The following is a 19,584-nucleotide window of genomic DNA, read 5'->3' as shown; positions in this document are numbered from 1 at the left end:
TAGCTTTGCTTTCTCGCCTGAAATTCCACATAGAAATTAGTTTCACATCTTGTTTCTTTTTCATTGCCATGAAAGCAGAACATATTGTGTTAACTTATATTTCTTATTAAATAAGGTTAATGTCTTTGTGTTTTGCCCAAAATTATACTGAAAAACATAGATATTATTTAATGCAAATGAAAGGCTGCAATAAAGAGGACATTTACTTGAAAAAAATCTGCAAATTTAAAGAAATTATTGAAAACACTTTAAAATTCTTTTGTGAGGTTAGCTTAGCAACTCACTAAATGATGGCTTTTACTATCCACTTTAAAAAGATATACTTTTTTTCCCCACAGCCTTAACAACTATTATCTGAATGGTTACCTTTTCAAAATTGCTTTTAAAATGCCTTTTTGGCTCTGACAGATCATAACCACTCCCCTGGCTTCCTTCCCCATCAGTAAACTCTGGCCCCACACCAGTGATTTGATTCTTCTTCTCAGATGACTTCAGCTCAGTTTTTACTTTGCATGTGTGCTGAGTCCATTCAATCATGTCTGACTCTGTGAGACCCTATGGAATGCAGCCCAACAGGCTCCTCTGTCTGTGGGATTCTCCAGGCAAGGATACTGGAGTGAGTTGCCATGCTCTCCTTCAGGGGTTCTTCCCAAACCAGGGATCAAACCCGGGTCTCTTATGTCTCCTGCATTGACAGGCAGGTTCTTTACTATTAACACCACCTGGGAAACTCGAGCTCGCTTTTTTTTCTGTATGGATCACATTATGCTTGGAGTTATCGACAATTCAAAAATGCTAAAAGAGGTTCCCTATTCTAGAGTTTTGTTTTGTTTTTTCTTTTCTTTTCTTTTGACTGCCCCACTCAGTACATGGGATCTTAGTTCCCCTGACCAGGGATCAAACCCATGCTCACTGCAGTTGGAAGCGAGAGTCTTAACTGCTGGACCACCAGGGAAGCCCTGGAGGTGTTGAGAAAGGGCAAAAATACATGAAAGTTAAGTAACAAAACAGAGATAATAGCCCATTGGTACAGTGATCGAGAAGATATCACTAACTGGTCACCACTTTGAGGATTCAGTAATAATACACACTACAGCATAATAATATTACACCCTCCACTGGAAAGGCTGGAGCTCTGAGCTACAGTGATCTAATTCAGGATGGTGTCTTAGTCGGCTGGAGCTGCCAAAATAAAATGCCATAGACTAGGTGGCTTAAACAACAGAAATTTATTTTCTCACAGTTCTGGAGTCTAGAAGTCCAAGATTCAGGGGTTACCAGATCTGATTCCTTGAAGTCTCACTCCTGGGCTCAAAGAAGATACACAGTTGGCTTTCTCTTCTCTCTTCCTCCCTCTTTCTTGACGTCCCTGCTTCTATTCTTCCACAAATATGTATTGAGCATCACAGCTGAGTGTGGCCTTGTCGAATGTGGGAACATAACAGTGAACAAGAGGCAGTGTTCCAGAAGCTCACAGTTGGGTGTAGAGCGATGCCTTCTCTCTGCCTCCTTGCAAATTCTGTCCTCCATACACACAAGGCTTTTCATGTCCTAATCCCCTCTTGTTATAAGAATGCCACACACATTGAATGAAGGTCCATCCTAACAGCTTCACTTTAATGTAATTATTACTTTAAAGGCCCATCTCCAAACACAGTCACGTTCTGAGGTACCAGGGGTTAGGGCTATATATGTGAAAATTTGGAGGGCTTTAATTCATTCCAAAACAGGTGGCTTTTTGGAGAAGGGAGACAATAAACTAGACCTGTGAGAAATGGCATAGGGAGGACTTCCCTGGTTGTCCAGTGGTTAAGATTCCATGCTCCCAATGCACGGGGCCCAGGTTTGATCCCTGGTCAGGGAACTACATCCCACATGCTACAACTAAGACTTGGCACAGTCAAATCAATGAAAACAAACAAACAAACAAACCAATAGTGGCATAGGGACGTGATGGGCTGAAAAGTGGGAGAGAGAAAGGGTGGGGAGACATTCGGCCGACTGACAAGCTAGGCTACACACTGGGTTTCTTCTCATCCTGAGCAAGCTTTAAGACTGACAGACGGTTTCCTCTTCAACAGGCAGAAGCACATCATTCTTGGCAGCAGAGGCACAAACCAACGTTGACTGGAGGAGTGATTGTAAGTTTACATTTACTCTCTTCTTTGGCTTTGTGGAGCGAGGCAGAGCAACAACAAGCTATGAAAGCGATACTGGAGAGAGGTACAGGGACAGAGGCTGCACTCTGCCCCAAACCCCTGTGGGGGTTACAGTTTTTTGTAACCAATGCCAACCTAACTATTAAGGAAGCATTGGAAATGGTTGCATACTGCTAGGCATTGTGGTTGATCTTCATGGATTCTAATAATTTATTTGAACTTCCTGCTCTCTTCTTCTATTTTTACGCTGTTTTTAGTTGGTTTTCTGTTTTCTAAAATATATATATATATATATATATATCTCCTTCCTTATTGGCCAGATTGCATGTCCCATTACACTGTCCATTTTCAATAAATTTCAACTTAGTAGGACTTCAGTGATTCAGGTTTTCTTTTGGACGTTATGGGGCTATCTACTGGAGCTTGGGTTTTCTTTTATTTTTTTAGTTTTCTTAAAATATACCGTAATGGCAACAAAAGCCTTCTCCCCTTCTCTCTTTATCTCATTTGAAAGCAAATGGAATCCATTTATCTAGAAAACTCTTATTTCGCATTCTGTAATTTGGAGCCTGCAACTGGAACACAATGCTCTTTTCCTCTGCAGAAGCGTTTACTTTCTCTATTTCTTCTCAATTCAGGGATTGATACAACCATCAGTTCTATTCAGATTATGGAAATCCAGCAAATAATAGATCGGCGCTATTGCAGTAGAAGCCTCCAGTGCGGGTGTGTAAGCCCCCCACTATCTCCCATTGTTTCTGGAATTTACTCAGGGCTCAGGGCTTTGGAGATTGGAATGAAAGCTGATGTTACATGGCAAAATCGATGTGTGCTTACATGGCTCCTCAAGTGGAAAACACATTTGTTACATGGTGGCCGAGGGAATCGTAAAATGGTTGGTATTAGCAAATGTCAATAAGCCATGGCTCCAAAGATTACAGTCTCCTGGTTTAAAGGGTAAGTCCAGAGCAAAAAGCTTAGGGGGCAGCTCTCAGAGGCCACATACCATAGGCACAGAGCTGTTAGTTAATTTTATAGAAAAGGAAGGCATTATTACTGATGGCTCTGAGTTACGAGTGAGCTGACATTTATATATTTTAATAACAAGGGATATCATTATTTTAATTGCTGAAAAAATAGAGCGTATCCTAACCTTTTCAGTTAAGAGGAAAAAAATCTAGGCATTGCAAAAGTTTACGGCAACATTCATCTCTTGTGAATCACATGCGTCGAGGTAATGACGAATCTAGAAGCATAGAGGGCAAGCACAGAAGCTTCAGTAAACACACTATGCAGGTTGAAGGTATTGAGAATGGAGAGGCTTTATTTGATAGGTATTTACTGGTTTAGTTAAGCCTGCTCATATTTCAGCCTGCTAGGTTAAAGGCAAGGCTGCACATTTTGCAGACCTCAGGCTCTCGGTGCTCAGTCTTCAGTGGTTACAGCATGTTGGCTCAGTAGTTGTGGCACACAGGCTCAGTTGCTCTGTCACATATGGAATCTTCACAGACCAGGAGTTGAACGCATGTCCCCTGCATTGGCAGGTAGATCTTACCCACTGGATCACCAGGGAAGTCCTCTCAGCCTTATTTCTTTTTAAGCTTGATATAGCTTAGGCTTCAGGCTGATGGTCCTGACTTTTATAAAACAATTTTTTATATATATATTTTTCATTTTTGGCTGTGCCACACAGCTTGTAGGATCTTAGCTCCCCGACCAGGGATTGAACCCATGTAGTGAGAGTTCGGGCGTCCTAACCACTGGACCACTGGGGAATTTCCTGGACCTGATTTTTGAAAATAACCTGTATGACACTTTATTATATGTTTATGACCTTTACATTCATTATCTCATTGAATTCTCACAAAATCACACAAGGTCGGTATTATTTATCCCCATTTTGAAGTTAAAGAACTTGAGGCTCAGTGAGCCTGAAAAAGTCAGAGACAGACATTAATTGGTTTGGTAGAATGATGTGATGATGAATAGTAAGATGATTTGGGTTCAAATTCCAGTTGACAAGAAGTTCATTATCCTTGCGTACCTGCTTCCCATCTGTAAGATCAGGATATTTACTACCTAAGTAGTTGGGTTTCAGGGAACCACGCAGATACTGGGAGGCACACAGCAGGAAACGACTTCTATTTATCTAAGCTTACTGTGGTAGGACAAAGTCCTCCTGATTCCAATCCACATCTGTTGCTTTTATTTTTGCTTTCTCATTTTTAACAACTCAGTTTAGCATTTATTAAAGAGAATTTAAAATGACTGGCCCTTTGCCCCATTTATCTGGTTTTATTTCTGTATATAATTAAAGGGATAGGAAGGTCATAAGAACTTGTATTAGATACAATGTGCCTTTTTGCTTGAGTTTTCATTACAATATGAGTCAAAGGAACTCCCCCCTTTTCCCAACCATCCCTCCCCAAGGGTGGGAGGAATCCCTGTATAAGCATTTCTATCCTGCGGTTTTCTCCATTACTCAATGATAATTAGGACTGTAATAATTTTACTTGATTCCATTTTTGAAAGTACGTGGTATTTCCTGCTGATGTTGTCTAAAAGGGAGTGATTTACTGTATCAAAGCAGGTAGTTATTATTTCCAGTTCTTTCCAGAGGGACTGTTTAGTTTGAGGCCTTTGCCTCATTTGTTTTCTGAAATCTGTCTCCTTAAGGGAAGTTGAAGTCATTTCCTATTGGTTTAGTTTTGTACATTTGGTGGAGGTTTTGACTTTCCATCATTTCTTGTGTATTCTAAGAAACTATGAATCTGTTTGTGGTATATTTGATAGAGTTTGACCTGAAAGAGATCACTTTGAAATTTGACAGGTATATCTCTGAAAAACATGAAACTGTGCCATGTTAAACTTGATTTTCTATATCTATCACATATAATAGAATATTTCACAGTTTATGTAGTATTCAAAAATAGAAAAAAGACTGAATCCTTTCCTGCATATTTTGATTTGTGATTTTATTTTTTTCCCTTAATTAGGTCTGGAAATTACTATTACCATATTCCTGTTAATAAGTACACACCCACCAATGTCAAATTCTCTCTGGAAATCAAGTAAGTTCATAGCTGTAAAAGATAATTCTGGTTTTATTATATTATAATTCTGTTTTTATTATCTGACTACCAAGCCTGAGTTTCCCTCACAATTTGATTAATAATTTAGGAAGTAGAATGTTTTCAGTTAAAGAATGACGATTGGGTTGAGAGGTGGGCCAGAAGCCTGGGACCTTCCAAGCTTCTTCCAAAGGATAGAAAGGCTGTGGGCTGTATGCTCACACCTGCAAAGTGAGCCTGACCTTGGATTTGATGTTCTCAGGCTGCCGACTGCCCTTGGCTGTGTCCCTTTGAATTGGGGTGGGAGCTAGAGTAATAGCATGTTCCCTGGATGGGGGGCTGCACACTTCTCTGAGCTCCTGGGAACATTGCAAATGCAGATACCATCTACTTCCCCGCAGGGGAGTTAAAAAATGGAGTCAGAGTTTGGAGCTGGGCAGACCAGGGCTCAGATTTTGTCTCCATCACTTATTAATTCTATAATCTTGGAAAAACCACTTATCCTCACTGACTACTGTTTATTCATCTATAAGATGAATTTGACATTATATCATAACATGGAGAGCCTCTGTGAGAATCAGTGATAATAATAGCAAAATTAATTACTACCATTTGCTGAGCACAGACTATATGCCAGACACTCTACACTTTACTACTGGGTCATATAGTCCTCACAACAACCCTCTGAGGTTGGTGTTTTTTTCTAGTTTATGCTTTTCAGATGGAGAAGGCAATGGCACCCCACTCCAGTACTCTTGCCTGGAAAATCCCATGGACGGAGGAGCCTGGTAGGCTGTAGTCCATGGGGTCGCTAAGAGTCGGACACAACTGAGCGACTTCACTTTCACTTTTCACTTGCATGCATTGGAGAAGGAAATGGCAACCCACTCCAGTGTTCTTGCCTGGAGAATCCCAGGGACGAAGGAGCCTGGTGGGCTGCTGTCCATGGGGTCACACAGAGTCGGACACGACTGAAGTGACTTAGCAGCATACTTTTCAGATGGGAGCACTTAGTTTAGAGAGGTCAAAAAGCTTGCCCTGAAAGTCAGAGCAAATAAGTGGTGGAGATGGACTTCCAATCAGCCCTTCCATTCGACCATCACTTTCTTGCCTCCCCAGTGAGGTGAGACCCGTAAGAACATTGCCCCGTCCTGGCACACAGCAGGCACTTCACATTATGACTACCTTTCCTCCAAAATCACAAAACTCTAATCTATTTTATCAGCTATTTTGAATAATCATGGTACTTTAGAAGACTTTCACAGAAATTATGAAGTGAGGTACTCACCGTGAAGATGGTGTTTGTGTCTCTTGATGTTAGTTTCTCCTTTGTCCCTTCCACATTTCCTCTCTCTCTTTCCTTTTTCCCTTTCTTTCGCTTTCCTCTGCCCTCCCCTCTCTCCCTCTGCTTCCCCAGCTCTGCTTCCTCCATCATTTCCTCCCATTCCACTCTGGTGTCTTCCTCTGTTTCACTCAGACTTCATACTCCTTCTTTCATCAACTTTGCTTCTGCTGCTGCTGCTGTTAAGTCGCTTCAGTCGTGTCAACTCTGTGCGACCCCATAGATGGCAGCTAATAACACAACCAACTGCTTGCCTTGAAATGGTCTTTTTCAAGCAGCTAAAATTTCATGACTCAGAATCCACCATATTACAAGGGAGAGCAAAAGCTAAGTGTACTATTCTTTAGCACTCTCTGAGCTGCCTGGGACAGCGTTTCCTCATTTGTCCCTAGCTTCGATGGAAGGAAGTAAGCTGAAGTCGTATATCCCTTGAAGTGGCAGAAGGTTGTCTTGAGTCACTGAAAAGTGGGTATTAGTCACTCAGTCGTGATCAACTCTTTGCAACCTTATGGACTGTAACTTCTGTCCATGGAATTCTTCAGGAAAGAATATTGGAGTGGGTAGCCATTCCCTTCTCCAGGGATCTTCTCAACCCAGGGTTTGAAACTGAGTCTCCCATGATAAATCAGGCTTTAGGAATCATTTTTTTTTCTAACAGTAGTGATCTTAAAGTAACACATATACTCAACCAAGATTGTAGTTGTCCCAGAAATAGGTCGACCTCATCCTCCTGATGATGATTCCCGGGCCAGCCTTTAGAGAAGAACCGTTCTTTCTGACATGTCTTCCACTCTGATAGCTTTGAAAGTGAAGTGAAGTCGCTCAGTCGTGTCTGACTTTTTGCGACCCTGTGGACTGTAGCCCACCAGGCTCCTCTGTCCATGGGATTCTCCAGGCAAAATACTGGAGTGGGTTGCCATTTCCTTCTCCAGGGGAATCTTCCCAACCCAGGGATGGAACCCAGGTCTCCCACATTGCAGGCAGATGCTTTAACCTCTGAGGGACCAGGGATAAGGACTGATAATTCCTAATGGGGCTCACCCCACACCCATACCTGTGTTGCCTTCTTCTCTGATTCAAATGAGACCTATCCAGACCAGAAGTTTGCAGAATTTCAAATCCTGGAAATGTCAGATGAAAGCAAATTCAGCTGCCAGTGAAAAGAGAAGGGATATACCCCAAAATTATTTTTTACATCTATGGAGCTAAGAAGTTCTAATATTGAAATGACTTAAGTCATGAGACTAGATTTTCAAGACTGTTGTATGTTACCTCAGTTTTAGTTTTAGTCAGTTCCAGTCTACTATATAATACTGGGTGGCTTAAACCACGGACATTCATTTCTCACAGTTCTGGAGCCTGGGAAGTCCAAGATCAAGGCACTGGCAGATTTGATGTAGGATGAGAGCCCACTTCCTGGTTGATAAGTAGCCGTCTTCTCTCTATGTCCTCACATGGCAGAAGGGGTGAGAGGGCTCTCTGGGGTCCTTTTCATGAGGGCACTAACCCTACTCATCAGGGTTCCACCGTCAGGATCTGTCACTTCCTTAAGGCTCTGCCTCCTGACACCATCATATTGGAAGTTGGGATTTAGACACACGAATTTGGGGGGTGGGGGACACAAGCATTTAGTTGACAATAGTAGTCATCTGAGATTGAGTTTCTTTCTTTTATAATGAGATGTGAATTGGTATATTGGCATTCGTGAGTTTTGTGTAATAGCAGGTCTATTTGGAACTTTGAATGGGTTCCAAAGTTATGTTCCCATAAGCCCTCGTCTTCTCACGGTGTAGCCTATGGGAGCTGATAACTGCTTTTCCACTTGCCTTTTCTTTCATTTGTCTCTTGAAGCACAACAGAGCCACTGATAGTCTTCCAGTGCAAGTTCACCCTTGGAAATATGTGTTTCCGTAGTAAAATAGAGGCCAAAGGGATGGAAAGTCAACAGGAAGTCTCCCAGGAGATGACACAGGTAACAATTTGCAGCTCCTCGGCATTCTGCATTCCAGAAGTGCATCTATAGTGGTGGCACAGCCTCTGATCCTCACAAAGACAGAGATGCCATGGGTCACATGTCAGTGTTTCCCTTTGCTGACCCTGGTCACAGGAGTTGGCTCAGCATCTTCTGTGCATCCTTTGGAAGCTACAGACTTCTCCAGCAACACCATCAAGAACTGTTGCCACAAACACCTCTCCTACTGCAATCAAGGGAATGCTTTTCAGCCTGGGCTTTTTCCAGCAAAGAGTAAAATGTAGTTATGTGATGGACCTCTCTTTCATTCATTATTTAGGGATATCAGCACATTTGGAGCCTCCCTGTAGCACCACTCTTCGACAGTGGGTACCATTTCCGGGTAGCTGCACCGGTAAGCTCTCTTTTTTTTTCTTTTCAGTAAGAAAGAAATGGACCATTAGATAAATAGAGAGGTAAATGGTGGTGGTGGTGGTTTAACCACTAAGTTGTGTTTGACTCTTGAGACCCCATGGACTGTAGCCCACCTGGCTCCTCTGTCCATGGGATTTCCCAGACAAGAATAGTGGAGTGGGTTACCATTTCCTTTTCCAAACAGATAAGTAGATAATTTTAATTACAACTAATTCTTACATTAATCATTCTCTCCCCCAACTTCCCTTCTGACAGGATTTAGCTGACTGTTCAACGGACCCTTATTTTGCTGGGAAATTCTTTACAGATTACTTCTTTTACTTCTATCGACATTGTGTGTAATTTATTCAAGTTTGTTTGGGGACTCTGCCCAAGAAAAATACTCCAATACAGTTAACAGAAACTTTTATCCTCTTGCAACTTCTCTCTACCCGTTGTAAAACATTCACGTTTATTGCCAAAGGGCTTTTTCCAGGCTTTGGCTACCAAAGGTTTTGAGACATTAGTGAGGAGAATAAAGTGTTTGCTGGAATTTGAGATACTGTAGTGTTTGATTTTGCCGTGACTATGAGGAAAACATTTCCTGGAGTAAACAGCACTGTTGGATTTGAAAATACTGTTTCTGTTCCTAAGGAAGCTGTGAGGTCAAAATGGGCAGGTTTGACTTTACTTTGTTGTTGTATATCTCAGTGCTTTTGAGGAAAACAAAAGACCCACTTCAGCCGTGTCAACTTGGACCCACTAAACAGACTCCTGAGAATTTGTGATTTGGTGTGTGTTGGGGGAGGGGTGGGTGGTATCTGATGCTGAGCTCACATTTAGGCAAGCTATTACTATGTGTATATGTGTGTGCGTGCACTTGAACTACATACACTATAACTTGCTAATAAACTGGATTAAAAAAAATAATATCTTTGTAATGTTACTTTGTAATGTTTGATGGGTGCTAAACTTTTATGCTTACTTCTTGGAAGGAAAGTTATGACCAACCTAGATAGCATATTCAAAAGCAGAGACATTATTTTGCCAACAAAGGTCCGTCTAATCAAGGCTATGGTTTTTCCTGTGGTCATGTATGGATGTGAGAGTTGGACTGCGAAGAAGGCTGAGCGCCAAAGAATTGATGCTTTTGAACTGTGGCGTTGGAGAAGACTCTTGAGAGTCCCTTGGACTGCAAGGAGATCCAACCAGTCCATTCTGAAGGAGATCAGCCCTGGGATTTCTTTGGAAGGAATGATGCTGAAGCTGAAACTCCAGTACTTTGGCCACCTCATGAGAAGAGTTGACTCATTGGAAAAGACTCTGATGCTGGGAGGGATTAGGAGCCGGAGGAGAAGGGGACGACAGAGGATGAGATGGCTGGATGGCATCACTGACTCGATGGACGTGAGTCTGAGTGAACTCCGGGAGTTGGTGATGGACATGGAGGCCTAGCGTGCTGCGATTCATGGGGTCGCAGAGAGTCGGACACGACTGAGCGACTGAACTGAACTGAAACTTTTATGTCCTCTTGGGAAGCACTGGCTTGTGACAAGTCCTTTAAATTAACCCAGACAGTCTAGGCTCAGATAAGTTGCATTTGATCTTTCAGTTGTCATTACCAGTATCTTAGGTTTTTGTTATTTTAAAAATACTTTTATTTTTATTTTTTGGAGTATAATTGCTTCACAATGTTGTTTTAGTTTCTGCTGTACAACAATGTGAATCAGCTATATATATACATAAATCTCTTTCCTCTTGAGCTTCCCCCGACCCCCCGCAAACCCTCCCATCCCACCTCTCTAGGTCATCACAGATGAATGAATAAAGAAGATGTGGTACATATATACAATGGAATATAACTCAGCCATAAAAAGGCACAAAATTGGGTCATTTGTAGGGATGAGGATGGACTAAAATCTGTTATACAGAGTGAAGTTAGTCAGACAGAGAAAAACAAATATTGTATATTGCCACATATATATGGAATCTAGAGAAATGGTACAGATGAACCTATCTGCAGGGCAGGAAGAGAGACACATTGCCTTGTTTTTGTTGTTCTTCCTCTACATGCAAGAGGTTCTCTTACAGGGCATTAAGACCCATCTCCATTGTTTACAGCTGAATTAGCTTTGGATATTTCTACTTAGCTTATGGGTAGATTTGAATGCCCTTCCCAACTTAGAAGAGCTGGAAATCCTCTAGCTAGAGTGTACTAACTATATCTTTTATTTTCTGTTTTCTGATGTTTTGATATCTTAGGGTCTTGCTGACCATCATGGGATTCTAGCTCCTGAGTTTAGGCTGTTCCTAGAGATAGTAAACTTGCCCACCAATGATTTTCAAATACCAACCAGGCAACCCAGAGCCCCCACCCCCAACCACCTACTTTATCAAGTTCTCATATTTGGGACTACTATCCCCCTGCCCTGATTGCTCCAGGGCCATGTACAACTAGGGACAGCCTCTTTTGCCCAGAGCCTGCTGAAAGTACTCACACTAGCAGGTTCTAAGCCTGTCTCCCCTGCCTCACCTGTTCCTTCCATGGAAATGACCACAAAGGCTTTTGCCTACAGTTTCTCCCTCTCTTTCCTCTTCCTGACTGACCCTGGTGCTTCCTAGTGTCATATCCTGTCCCCTTGGGAATTGTAACAAATTATCTTTCAATTGGGATCATCTTCTGGTCTGTTGACCTCCATATACCTCAGAGTTTTCATTAATACGCTATATTTTAGGATATGGAGGTTCAAGTCACTCTAGCTTCAGGTAACAGGGTGTTGAATGACTGGCTTTCCCTTATCTTACTGTTGGCATCTGTGATACTGTAATTTATAATAAGAAATGTATATTTGATTTTTATCTCTTGTACCTGGCACAGAGCTCCTAAAACCTTTGGAGTTCCCTAAGTGCTGAGAGAGATAAAGATGTCTTTGGTTTTTTCACTGGGGTGACATTTACATGGCACCAAAGGATGAAGGCTGGTTACCAGGACATCCAATCACGTGATTAGAGGATTTGAACTTCCAGTCTCACCCATGATCTCTGGGGAGGAATGAGGGCCTGGAGGTTGATTTCAGTCATGAGTGGCATAATTAAATTAATCATGCCTATGGAATGAATCCTCCATAAAAATATAAAAGTATGGAGTTCAGAGAGCTTATCGGTCAGTGAACTCAGGGGGGTTTGGAAGAAGACACCATTTCCCTGCACCTTACCCTGGATATCTCTTCCATCTGGCTGTTCCTGAGTTACATTCTTTTATAATAAACACATAATCCAGCAAGTAAAATGTTTCTCTGAGTTCTGTGAGCCACCCTAGCAAATTAATCAAACCCAAAGAGGGAGTACAGGGAAAATACTAATCTACAGCTGGTAGGTCAGAAGCACACATGATAATCTGGGTTTGCATCTGGCATCTGAAGTTGGGGGTTGTGGGGAGTCCTATAGTACCCAGCCCTCAACCTGTGGAATCTGAAGCTGTCTCCTGACAGATGGTACCAGAATTGGGTTGAGTTGTTGAGCACCTAGCTGGTGTCTGAGAATTGTTTGATAATGTGGGGGTAAGACTCCTCCATAGAGTGGACTTGGGTCCCAGAATCCTTTTTAGCCTATGAGTCAATTATGATGTGACAATTGGATTTATTTTTTATTACCTTGACAGTGGTAATTAGAGGAATAATAAATCCCTCTTTCCTTATTTTCAAGTATGATTAAGCACATGCCATGTGGATGGAAATTCAAGAGCTTCTAAGAAAAGACATGTGGCTTACTTACACAGAAGGCATTTTGAAATAACTTATGGACACAAACATAGTTTAACCCAGTAGGAGCTGAGATTTTGAAGTCAAATAGTCCTTGCCTTGGTCCTGAATCCTGACTTTATTTATGTATCTTGAGCAAGTTACTTAACTTCTCTAAGCTTCAATTTCCTCATTTTATAGAAGATGACAGTGAGTATCTGCAACAGATAGGATTAAATGAGATAAAATAATGCACAGATAGAATCTAAATAAATAAATAAATCTGCTTTGTTATACAGAACTGAATAAAGATTACAGTGGGATTATAAAGAGACTGAGTAACTGAACACTCACATACACGGAGACATTCTGTCAACTGCAAAAATCAAACTGCAGATAGAACATAAGCATGTGTACTATATAACATTTATATTTTTTTCTATATTTGCAAAATTGTTTTCCCTTTACTAACAGCACATCCTTTATAGGAAATTAAGTAAGGTAGCTAAGTCTTGGGAGTTCAGGATTTCTACATTTTCTTAGATTCAAATTTAGACTTGCTTCTCTGAATGGTAGTATCAGCCTGTCACAGCATGACGTTGGTCTGGATACTGGAGTTGCCACTCCATTTTTAAAATGTCCCAGGTGCTTGGTGTGGTAGAGACACCATTAATTTGACTCTTCTGCTGGTACCTGAGGCTTCCCGCGTGGCTCACTGGTAAAGAATCCACCTACAATCCTGGAGCCTCAGGAGGCACGGGTTCGATCCCTGGGTCAGGAAGATCCCCTGGAGGAGGGCATGACAGCCCACTCCAGTATTCTTGCCTGGAGAATCCCATAGACAGAGGAGCCTGGCCAGTTACAGTCCATGGGGTCGCAGAGAGTCAGACAGAACTGAAGTGACTTAGCACACATAGGTACATACTTGTCAGCAGCAAACTTATGAGTTCTTCTCAGTACATAATTCTAATATTCTTATTCACTCATTTGTGTTCAGGATACTATAGAGGTTTCAGATATCTAGTTGAGTAATGATTCTTAGAAAATGAATGAATATTTCTTTCCCATTAAATTCCATAATAAGCTGAAAATCTTTTTCCCACAGAAACCTTACTACAGGAGATGTGTTGAAAGACTTCAGAACAAGAGGATTTAAGGTCATGAACAGACCTGTGGCAATCTATGGCTTCTTGGGATTAGTTAGGTCTAGAATAGATCTTGCTGTAGGTTTCTTTTTGTAAGGAGAACACTTCTCACTTCTCTAGGTGTTAGATGTCCATTGCGGACCATGGTGCTTCAGGACAAAGATTTTTCCTTATGCCAGAGAATCATCTGACTCTCTACTAGAGTATCCCTAAATTCATGTGATTAGAATGTCTATAACAGTATTCCTTTCAGAAGCCCATAACAGCAGTCTAATCATGAGCAGTGTGTGTGTGCATGCTAAGTTGCTCCAATCATGTCCAACTCTTTATGACCCTGTAAACTGCCAGCTCCTCTGTGGACGGGGATTCTCCAGACAAGAATACTGGAGCGGGTTGCCATGTCCTTCTCCAGGGGATCATTCCCACCCAGGGATCGAACTCATGCCTCTCACATCTCCTGCATTGGCAGGTGGATTCTTTACCACTAGCACCACCTTGGAAGCCCCACTCATGGGCAGAACATCAGACAAATCCCATCTGAGGGACATTCTACAAAATACCTGACCCAGTACTATTCTTTTTTAACTTTGTGCCACAAGATCTTCATTCCCCAACCAGAGATCGACCTGAGCCCACAGTAGTGAAAGTGCCAAGTACTAACCACTGCCCGGAATTCTCAAGACATAAAAAAAGGGATAACTAAATGTAATGTGATATTCTACAGGGGACCCTGGAACCGGAAAAGGAGATTAGATATAAACTAAGGAAATTTGAATAAAGTATAGCCTTAGTTATTAATAATGTGTCAATACTGGTCCATTTTCTGTGACAGATATATCATACTAATGTTAAGATATTGATAATAGGGGAAACTAGGTGTGGGGTTTATTGGAACTCTGTGTACTAGCTTCCTTATTTTTTAATAAATCTAAATTTGTTCTAAAAATTTTAAAAATACTTTAAAAAAGTAAGAAATGCGGTCCATAATAGCTAGGCTAAAATATCGCATATACCACAAGGTGCCATTTGTGATCACATGAGTTCAGTTCAGAGGGCTTCCCTGGTGGCTCAGATGGTAAAGAATCTGCTTGCAATGAGGGAGACCTGGGTTTGATCCCTGGGTCGGGAAAATCCACTGGAGAAAGGAATGGCTACCCACTCCAGTGTCTTTGCCTGGAGAATTCCATGGACAGAAGAGCTTGGTGGGTCAGCTTTCAAATACCTTAAAGAATACTATAAAATATAAATATTATAAAATGTAAAATAACGCATAACATAGCAAATAGAATTACAATGATTTTTCTTGAGTTCTAATACAGGAATTCAAACTAGCTCAGATCTTTTTTAAACAACTAAACCATAAAAATTCATTCACTTAAAACAATTAGCATGCATGGGTTCAGACCTCTAGCATTTTAAAAATAAAAATATTTTGTAGAGCTCTTAATCTCTTTTTTCATTTTTATTTTTCCTACACAATTTTGCCATTTCAACTTTAATGGCAGATTCTCAACAACACATTATTTGAGTCATGAAACTAAAGATCCTCAAGAGAAGATCAAAAAAGCAATTTTGTTGGCAGTTTACAAATCTTTCCTCACTGGATTCTCACAAGAACCTTCTGATGTTGGCAGACATAGAGAACAAACTTATAGTTGCCAGGGGAGATGGATGAGGGGAAGGGATAGTTAGGGAGTTTGGGATGGACATGTGCATACTGCTATATTTAAAATAGAACCAACAAGGTACTACTGTGTAGCACAGGGAAAGCTGCTCATTGTTATGTGGCAGCCTGGATGGGAGGGGTATTTGGTGGTTTAGTTCCTAAGTCATGTCCTACTCTTATGATCCCATGGACTATAGCCTACCAGGCTCCTCTGTCCATGGGATTTTCCAGGCAAGAGTACTGGAGTGAGTTGCCATTTCCTTCCCCAGGGAATCATCCCGACCCAGGGATCAAACCCAGGTCTCCTGCATTGCAGGCAGATTCTTTACCAACTGAGCCACCAGGGAAGCCCAAGGAGGTGGGGAGAATTGATACATGTATATGTATGGCTGAGTCTCTTTGCTGTCCACCTGAAACTATCACAGCATTGTTAATCAGCTAAACTCCAATACAAAATTAAAAGATTTTTAAAAAGAACCTTGTGATGCAGGGAGTGAGAGTTATTCATAGTTCCCCATTCTACAGATAAGGAGACCAAGGCACAAAGAGGTTAAGTGAGGATAAGAGATGAGCCAGGTTTTATGGTGTTAAATTTAATCCACTTCCACTATACACATATCTTATTCAGCGTGGGCTATCATACAAAATTTAAAACTGAGTGGCTTAAACAACAGGAATTTATTTCTCAGTGCTGGAAGCTGGATAGTCTAAGATTAGCAGGCTCAGTGTCTGGTCAGAACTGTGTCCTTCAGCTGAGACAGCCTCCTTCTTGCTCTGTCCTCACATGATCTTTCCTTAGTACATGAACATAGAGGGAGGGAGAGAGAAATCAAGTTCTTTGGTGTCTTTTTTTAAATAAAGGTGCTAATCCCATCATGAGGGCCGTATCTTCATGACCTTGTCTATACCTAACTACCACCCCAAATCAGATCTCCAAACATCATCATATTAGGGACTGGACTTCAGCATAAAACTGACAGGACCCCGAGGGAAACTTTCAAGGGAAGGGCCACTCCCCATGTCCCCCTTGTTTGTAGAAGAGTTTTAGTCTCCTAGGCCTTCTCGGTGGAGAAGGCAATGGCACCCCACTCCACTACTCTTGCCTGGAAAATCCCACGGGCAGAGGACCCTGGTAGGCTGCAGTCCATGGGGTCGTTGAGAGTCGGACACGACTGAGCAACTTCACTTTGACTTTTCTCTTTCATGCATTGGAGAAGGAAATGGCAACCCACTCCAGTGTTCTTGCCTAGAGAATCCCAGGGACGGGGGAGCCTGGTGGGCTGCCTTCTATGGGGTCACACAGAGTCGGACAAGACTGAAGCGACTTAGCAGCAGCAGCAGCAGCAGCAGCAGGCCTTCTTGGAGTCCCAAAAAGCAAATTTAGAGAACTGAGAAAACACAGAAACAAAGGAAAACTGTCAATCAAGACAAAAATAATAGTTTGCCATAAAACAAGTCAAGGATCTTCAGTTTCTCCTCAAGGGCTATTGATAATATCCTGAGTCATATTCTTGAGCTGTTTTGCAGATAATAAAATCCCTATCATGTGGAAGAAGTTAACGACATGCTGACGATCAGCATGTAGACCCCAAACTGGTTGGAACCAGAAGCTTGATGGTTGAGATTATTGAAACATCACCTTATTACCTCATTGTCAATCATGAGATTCCTGAAATGTCACTCTGTTACCTCATTATCAACCAACCAGAGAATTGTGCACAAGCTGATCAGGCACCTGCAACCCTACCCCTCGCACTGTCTTTAAAACACTTCCATAAAAGCCACTGGGGAGTTTAGATCTATGAGCATGAACCATCCATGCTCCTTGCTTGGCTTTGCAATAAACGCTGTACTTTCTTTCACCACAACTGGTGTCAGGTTGGCTTTGCTTATGTCAGGTGAATGGACGGACCCCCGTTCGGTTCAGTAATATGAATTCAACAGTGAGACAATTCAGTTCAGAAAATTGCATCGCTTACTCTTCGGAGATTTTTTCCTTTCCTCACAACTCTTCAAAGTTTGCAAAAGACCACCAACACAGATAATGACCTACCTCAAAGGTACTAACACATTAATGGCTCTGGTAAGATACTTACACTCACCAGGCCCTGTGAGCGGATAGGATTTATTACAGGCCGTTTGGCCATAATACAGACTAGACAGAGGGCAGAGGGACAGATGTGAGTAAAATCCCCTGTCACCAGCCACTAACTTGTATCTATTTATATTGCATCAGGACTTAACAGCTCACTTGAGAATGCTAAATATCAACCTCACTCCAAGGAACACTTCAGGAAAAACTTCACTTGGCAAAGCTAAAAGTGTTTTGGTTTTCATTTCTTCAAGGACATATGTCATTGATTTTTGTGTCTGCCGGTTGAGCTCTTAAGAAGCATCCAAGGATTTAAACTCTAGTGCATTTTTGATGTGGTTGTTTAAAGCTTGCAGAAGCACAACTTCAGGGGCCTCCAGTTTATCAACAGTGTTCCACATACGGTTTCATCTTTTCATGGCTGGATTCTGTGAATGGAGAAAGAATTGTCTTTGACAATTATTAAGAGAGATTATTGGAGGAAGGGATGGATGCCAATGACCACAATCTCTCCTTCCATTTTTTCACATGTGCTGTGCTTAGTCACTCAGTCATGTCCGATACTTTGCAACCCCATGGACTGTAACCTTCCAGGTTCCTCTGTCCATGGGGATTCTCCAGGCAAGAATACTGGAGTGGGTTGCCATGTCCTCCTCCAGGGGATCTTCCCAACCAAGGGATCGAACCCAGGTCTCCCGCATTGCAGGCAGATTCTTTACTGTCTGAGCCACCAGGGAAGCCCAAGAATATTGGAGTGGGTAGCCTATCCCTTCTCCAGGGGATCTTCCAGGAATCAAACTGGAGTCTTCTGCATCGCAGGTGGACTCTTTACCAGCTGAGTTACCAGAGAAGGCCCAGAAAATAGATAGTGGGTGGCAGGTATTTTTTCATACTGCTACTGCTAAGTCACTTCAGTTGTGTCCGACTCTGTGCAACCCCATAGATGGCAACCCACCAGGCTCCCCCTGTCCCTGGAGTTCTCCAGGCAAGAACACTGGAGTAGGTTGCCATTTCCTTCTCCAATGCATGAAAGTGAAAAGTGAAAGTGAAGTCGCTCAGTCATGTCCGACTCTTCGTGACCCCATGGACTGTAGCCTACCAGGCTCCACCGCCCATGGGATTTGCCAGGCAAGAGTACTGGAGTGGAGGGCCACTGCATGGCCCCATACAAATACAGATGAGATCACATTTGAGAAAGACTCTTGATGGCATGTCTTTGCCAGAGTTGAATTCTAAAACCATTTTTAGCTACACTAGTCTGACCTCCTGTTTAAACGCAGAATAACTGGGAAAAGGGCTAGACTCAGGAACCTTGGTCTTGGTCCTGGCTCAATAACTGACCAGTGGTGTCATCTTGGATAGTTTATTTCACTTCCCCAGTTGCAACACTGAATCTATAATAGTCCTATCTACACTAGGGGTTACTGTGGACACTACATGAGATATTTATGGAAAACCTCGTTGCAAAGTGGAAAGTGTACAAAGACAAGAGTCTTTAACAATGGTCCCTGGGAAGATGTTATTTTGAATGAGTAAGTAAGAAGTTAGAAATTCTCATTTAAAAATATATATGTTTATTTGGTTGCACTGGGTCTTAGTTGCAGCAAGCAGGATCTTTAGTTACAGCATGTGAACTCTTAATTGCAGCATGTGGGATCTAGTTCCCTGACCAGGGATGAAACCTGGGTCCCCAGCATTGGGAGTGTGGAGTCTTAGCCCTTATACCACCAGGGAAGTCCTTCTCACTTTCTTTAATGAGCTTCAGTCCATTATGCTTAGAGCAAGCTACTTATATTTCCATCCACCATCTTCTTCACCTGGAAAACATGTAGCACACAATAGATGCCCAATCAACACTTGTTAAACAGCAAGTGAGTAAATGGGAACTTTGCCTCTCATTCACCAACGAGAATGGCAAGATGACATACTGAAAGAGGTTGGAATTCCTCTCCCTTTTTAACTGTGATTTTTTGCTATTATTTGGAATAATAGAGTGTTTTTAAT

At 41.9% G+C, this 19,584-nt stretch overlaps 1 protein-coding gene across 1 annotated transcript in view; it reads left to right on the top strand.

Moving 5' to 3' along the window:
* Positions 1–9,867, top strand: part of MYRFL (myelin regulatory factor like) — a 126,028-nt gene extending 116,161 nt beyond the window's left edge. The window contains exons 20-25 of the mRNA XM_019960812.2: positions 2,082–2,141; positions 2,798–2,885; positions 5,156–5,230; positions 8,424–8,544; positions 8,864–8,938; positions 9,214–9,867. Coding sequence (XP_019816371.2) covers positions 2,082–2,141; positions 2,798–2,885; positions 5,156–5,230; positions 8,424–8,544; positions 8,864–8,938; positions 9,214–9,300 — 506 coding nt within the window. The 3' untranslated portion in view covers positions 9,301–9,867. The remainder of the gene's footprint in view (positions 1–2,081; positions 2,142–2,797; positions 2,886–5,155; positions 5,231–8,423; positions 8,545–8,863; positions 8,939–9,213) is intronic.
* Positions 9,868–19,584: the final 9,717 nt, after the last annotated feature.

Source organism: Bos indicus, chromosome 5 (genome assembly GCF_029378745.1).
Source record: "Bos indicus isolate NIAB-ARS_2022 breed Sahiwal x Tharparkar chromosome 5, NIAB-ARS_B.indTharparkar_mat_pri_1.0, whole genome shotgun sequence".
NCBI classification, from domain to species: domain Eukaryota; kingdom Metazoa; phylum Chordata; class Mammalia; order Artiodactyla; family Bovidae; genus Bos; species Bos indicus.
Note: the sequence above shows the minus strand (reverse complement) of the source record. Positions and strands in the feature narration are given on the sequence as shown.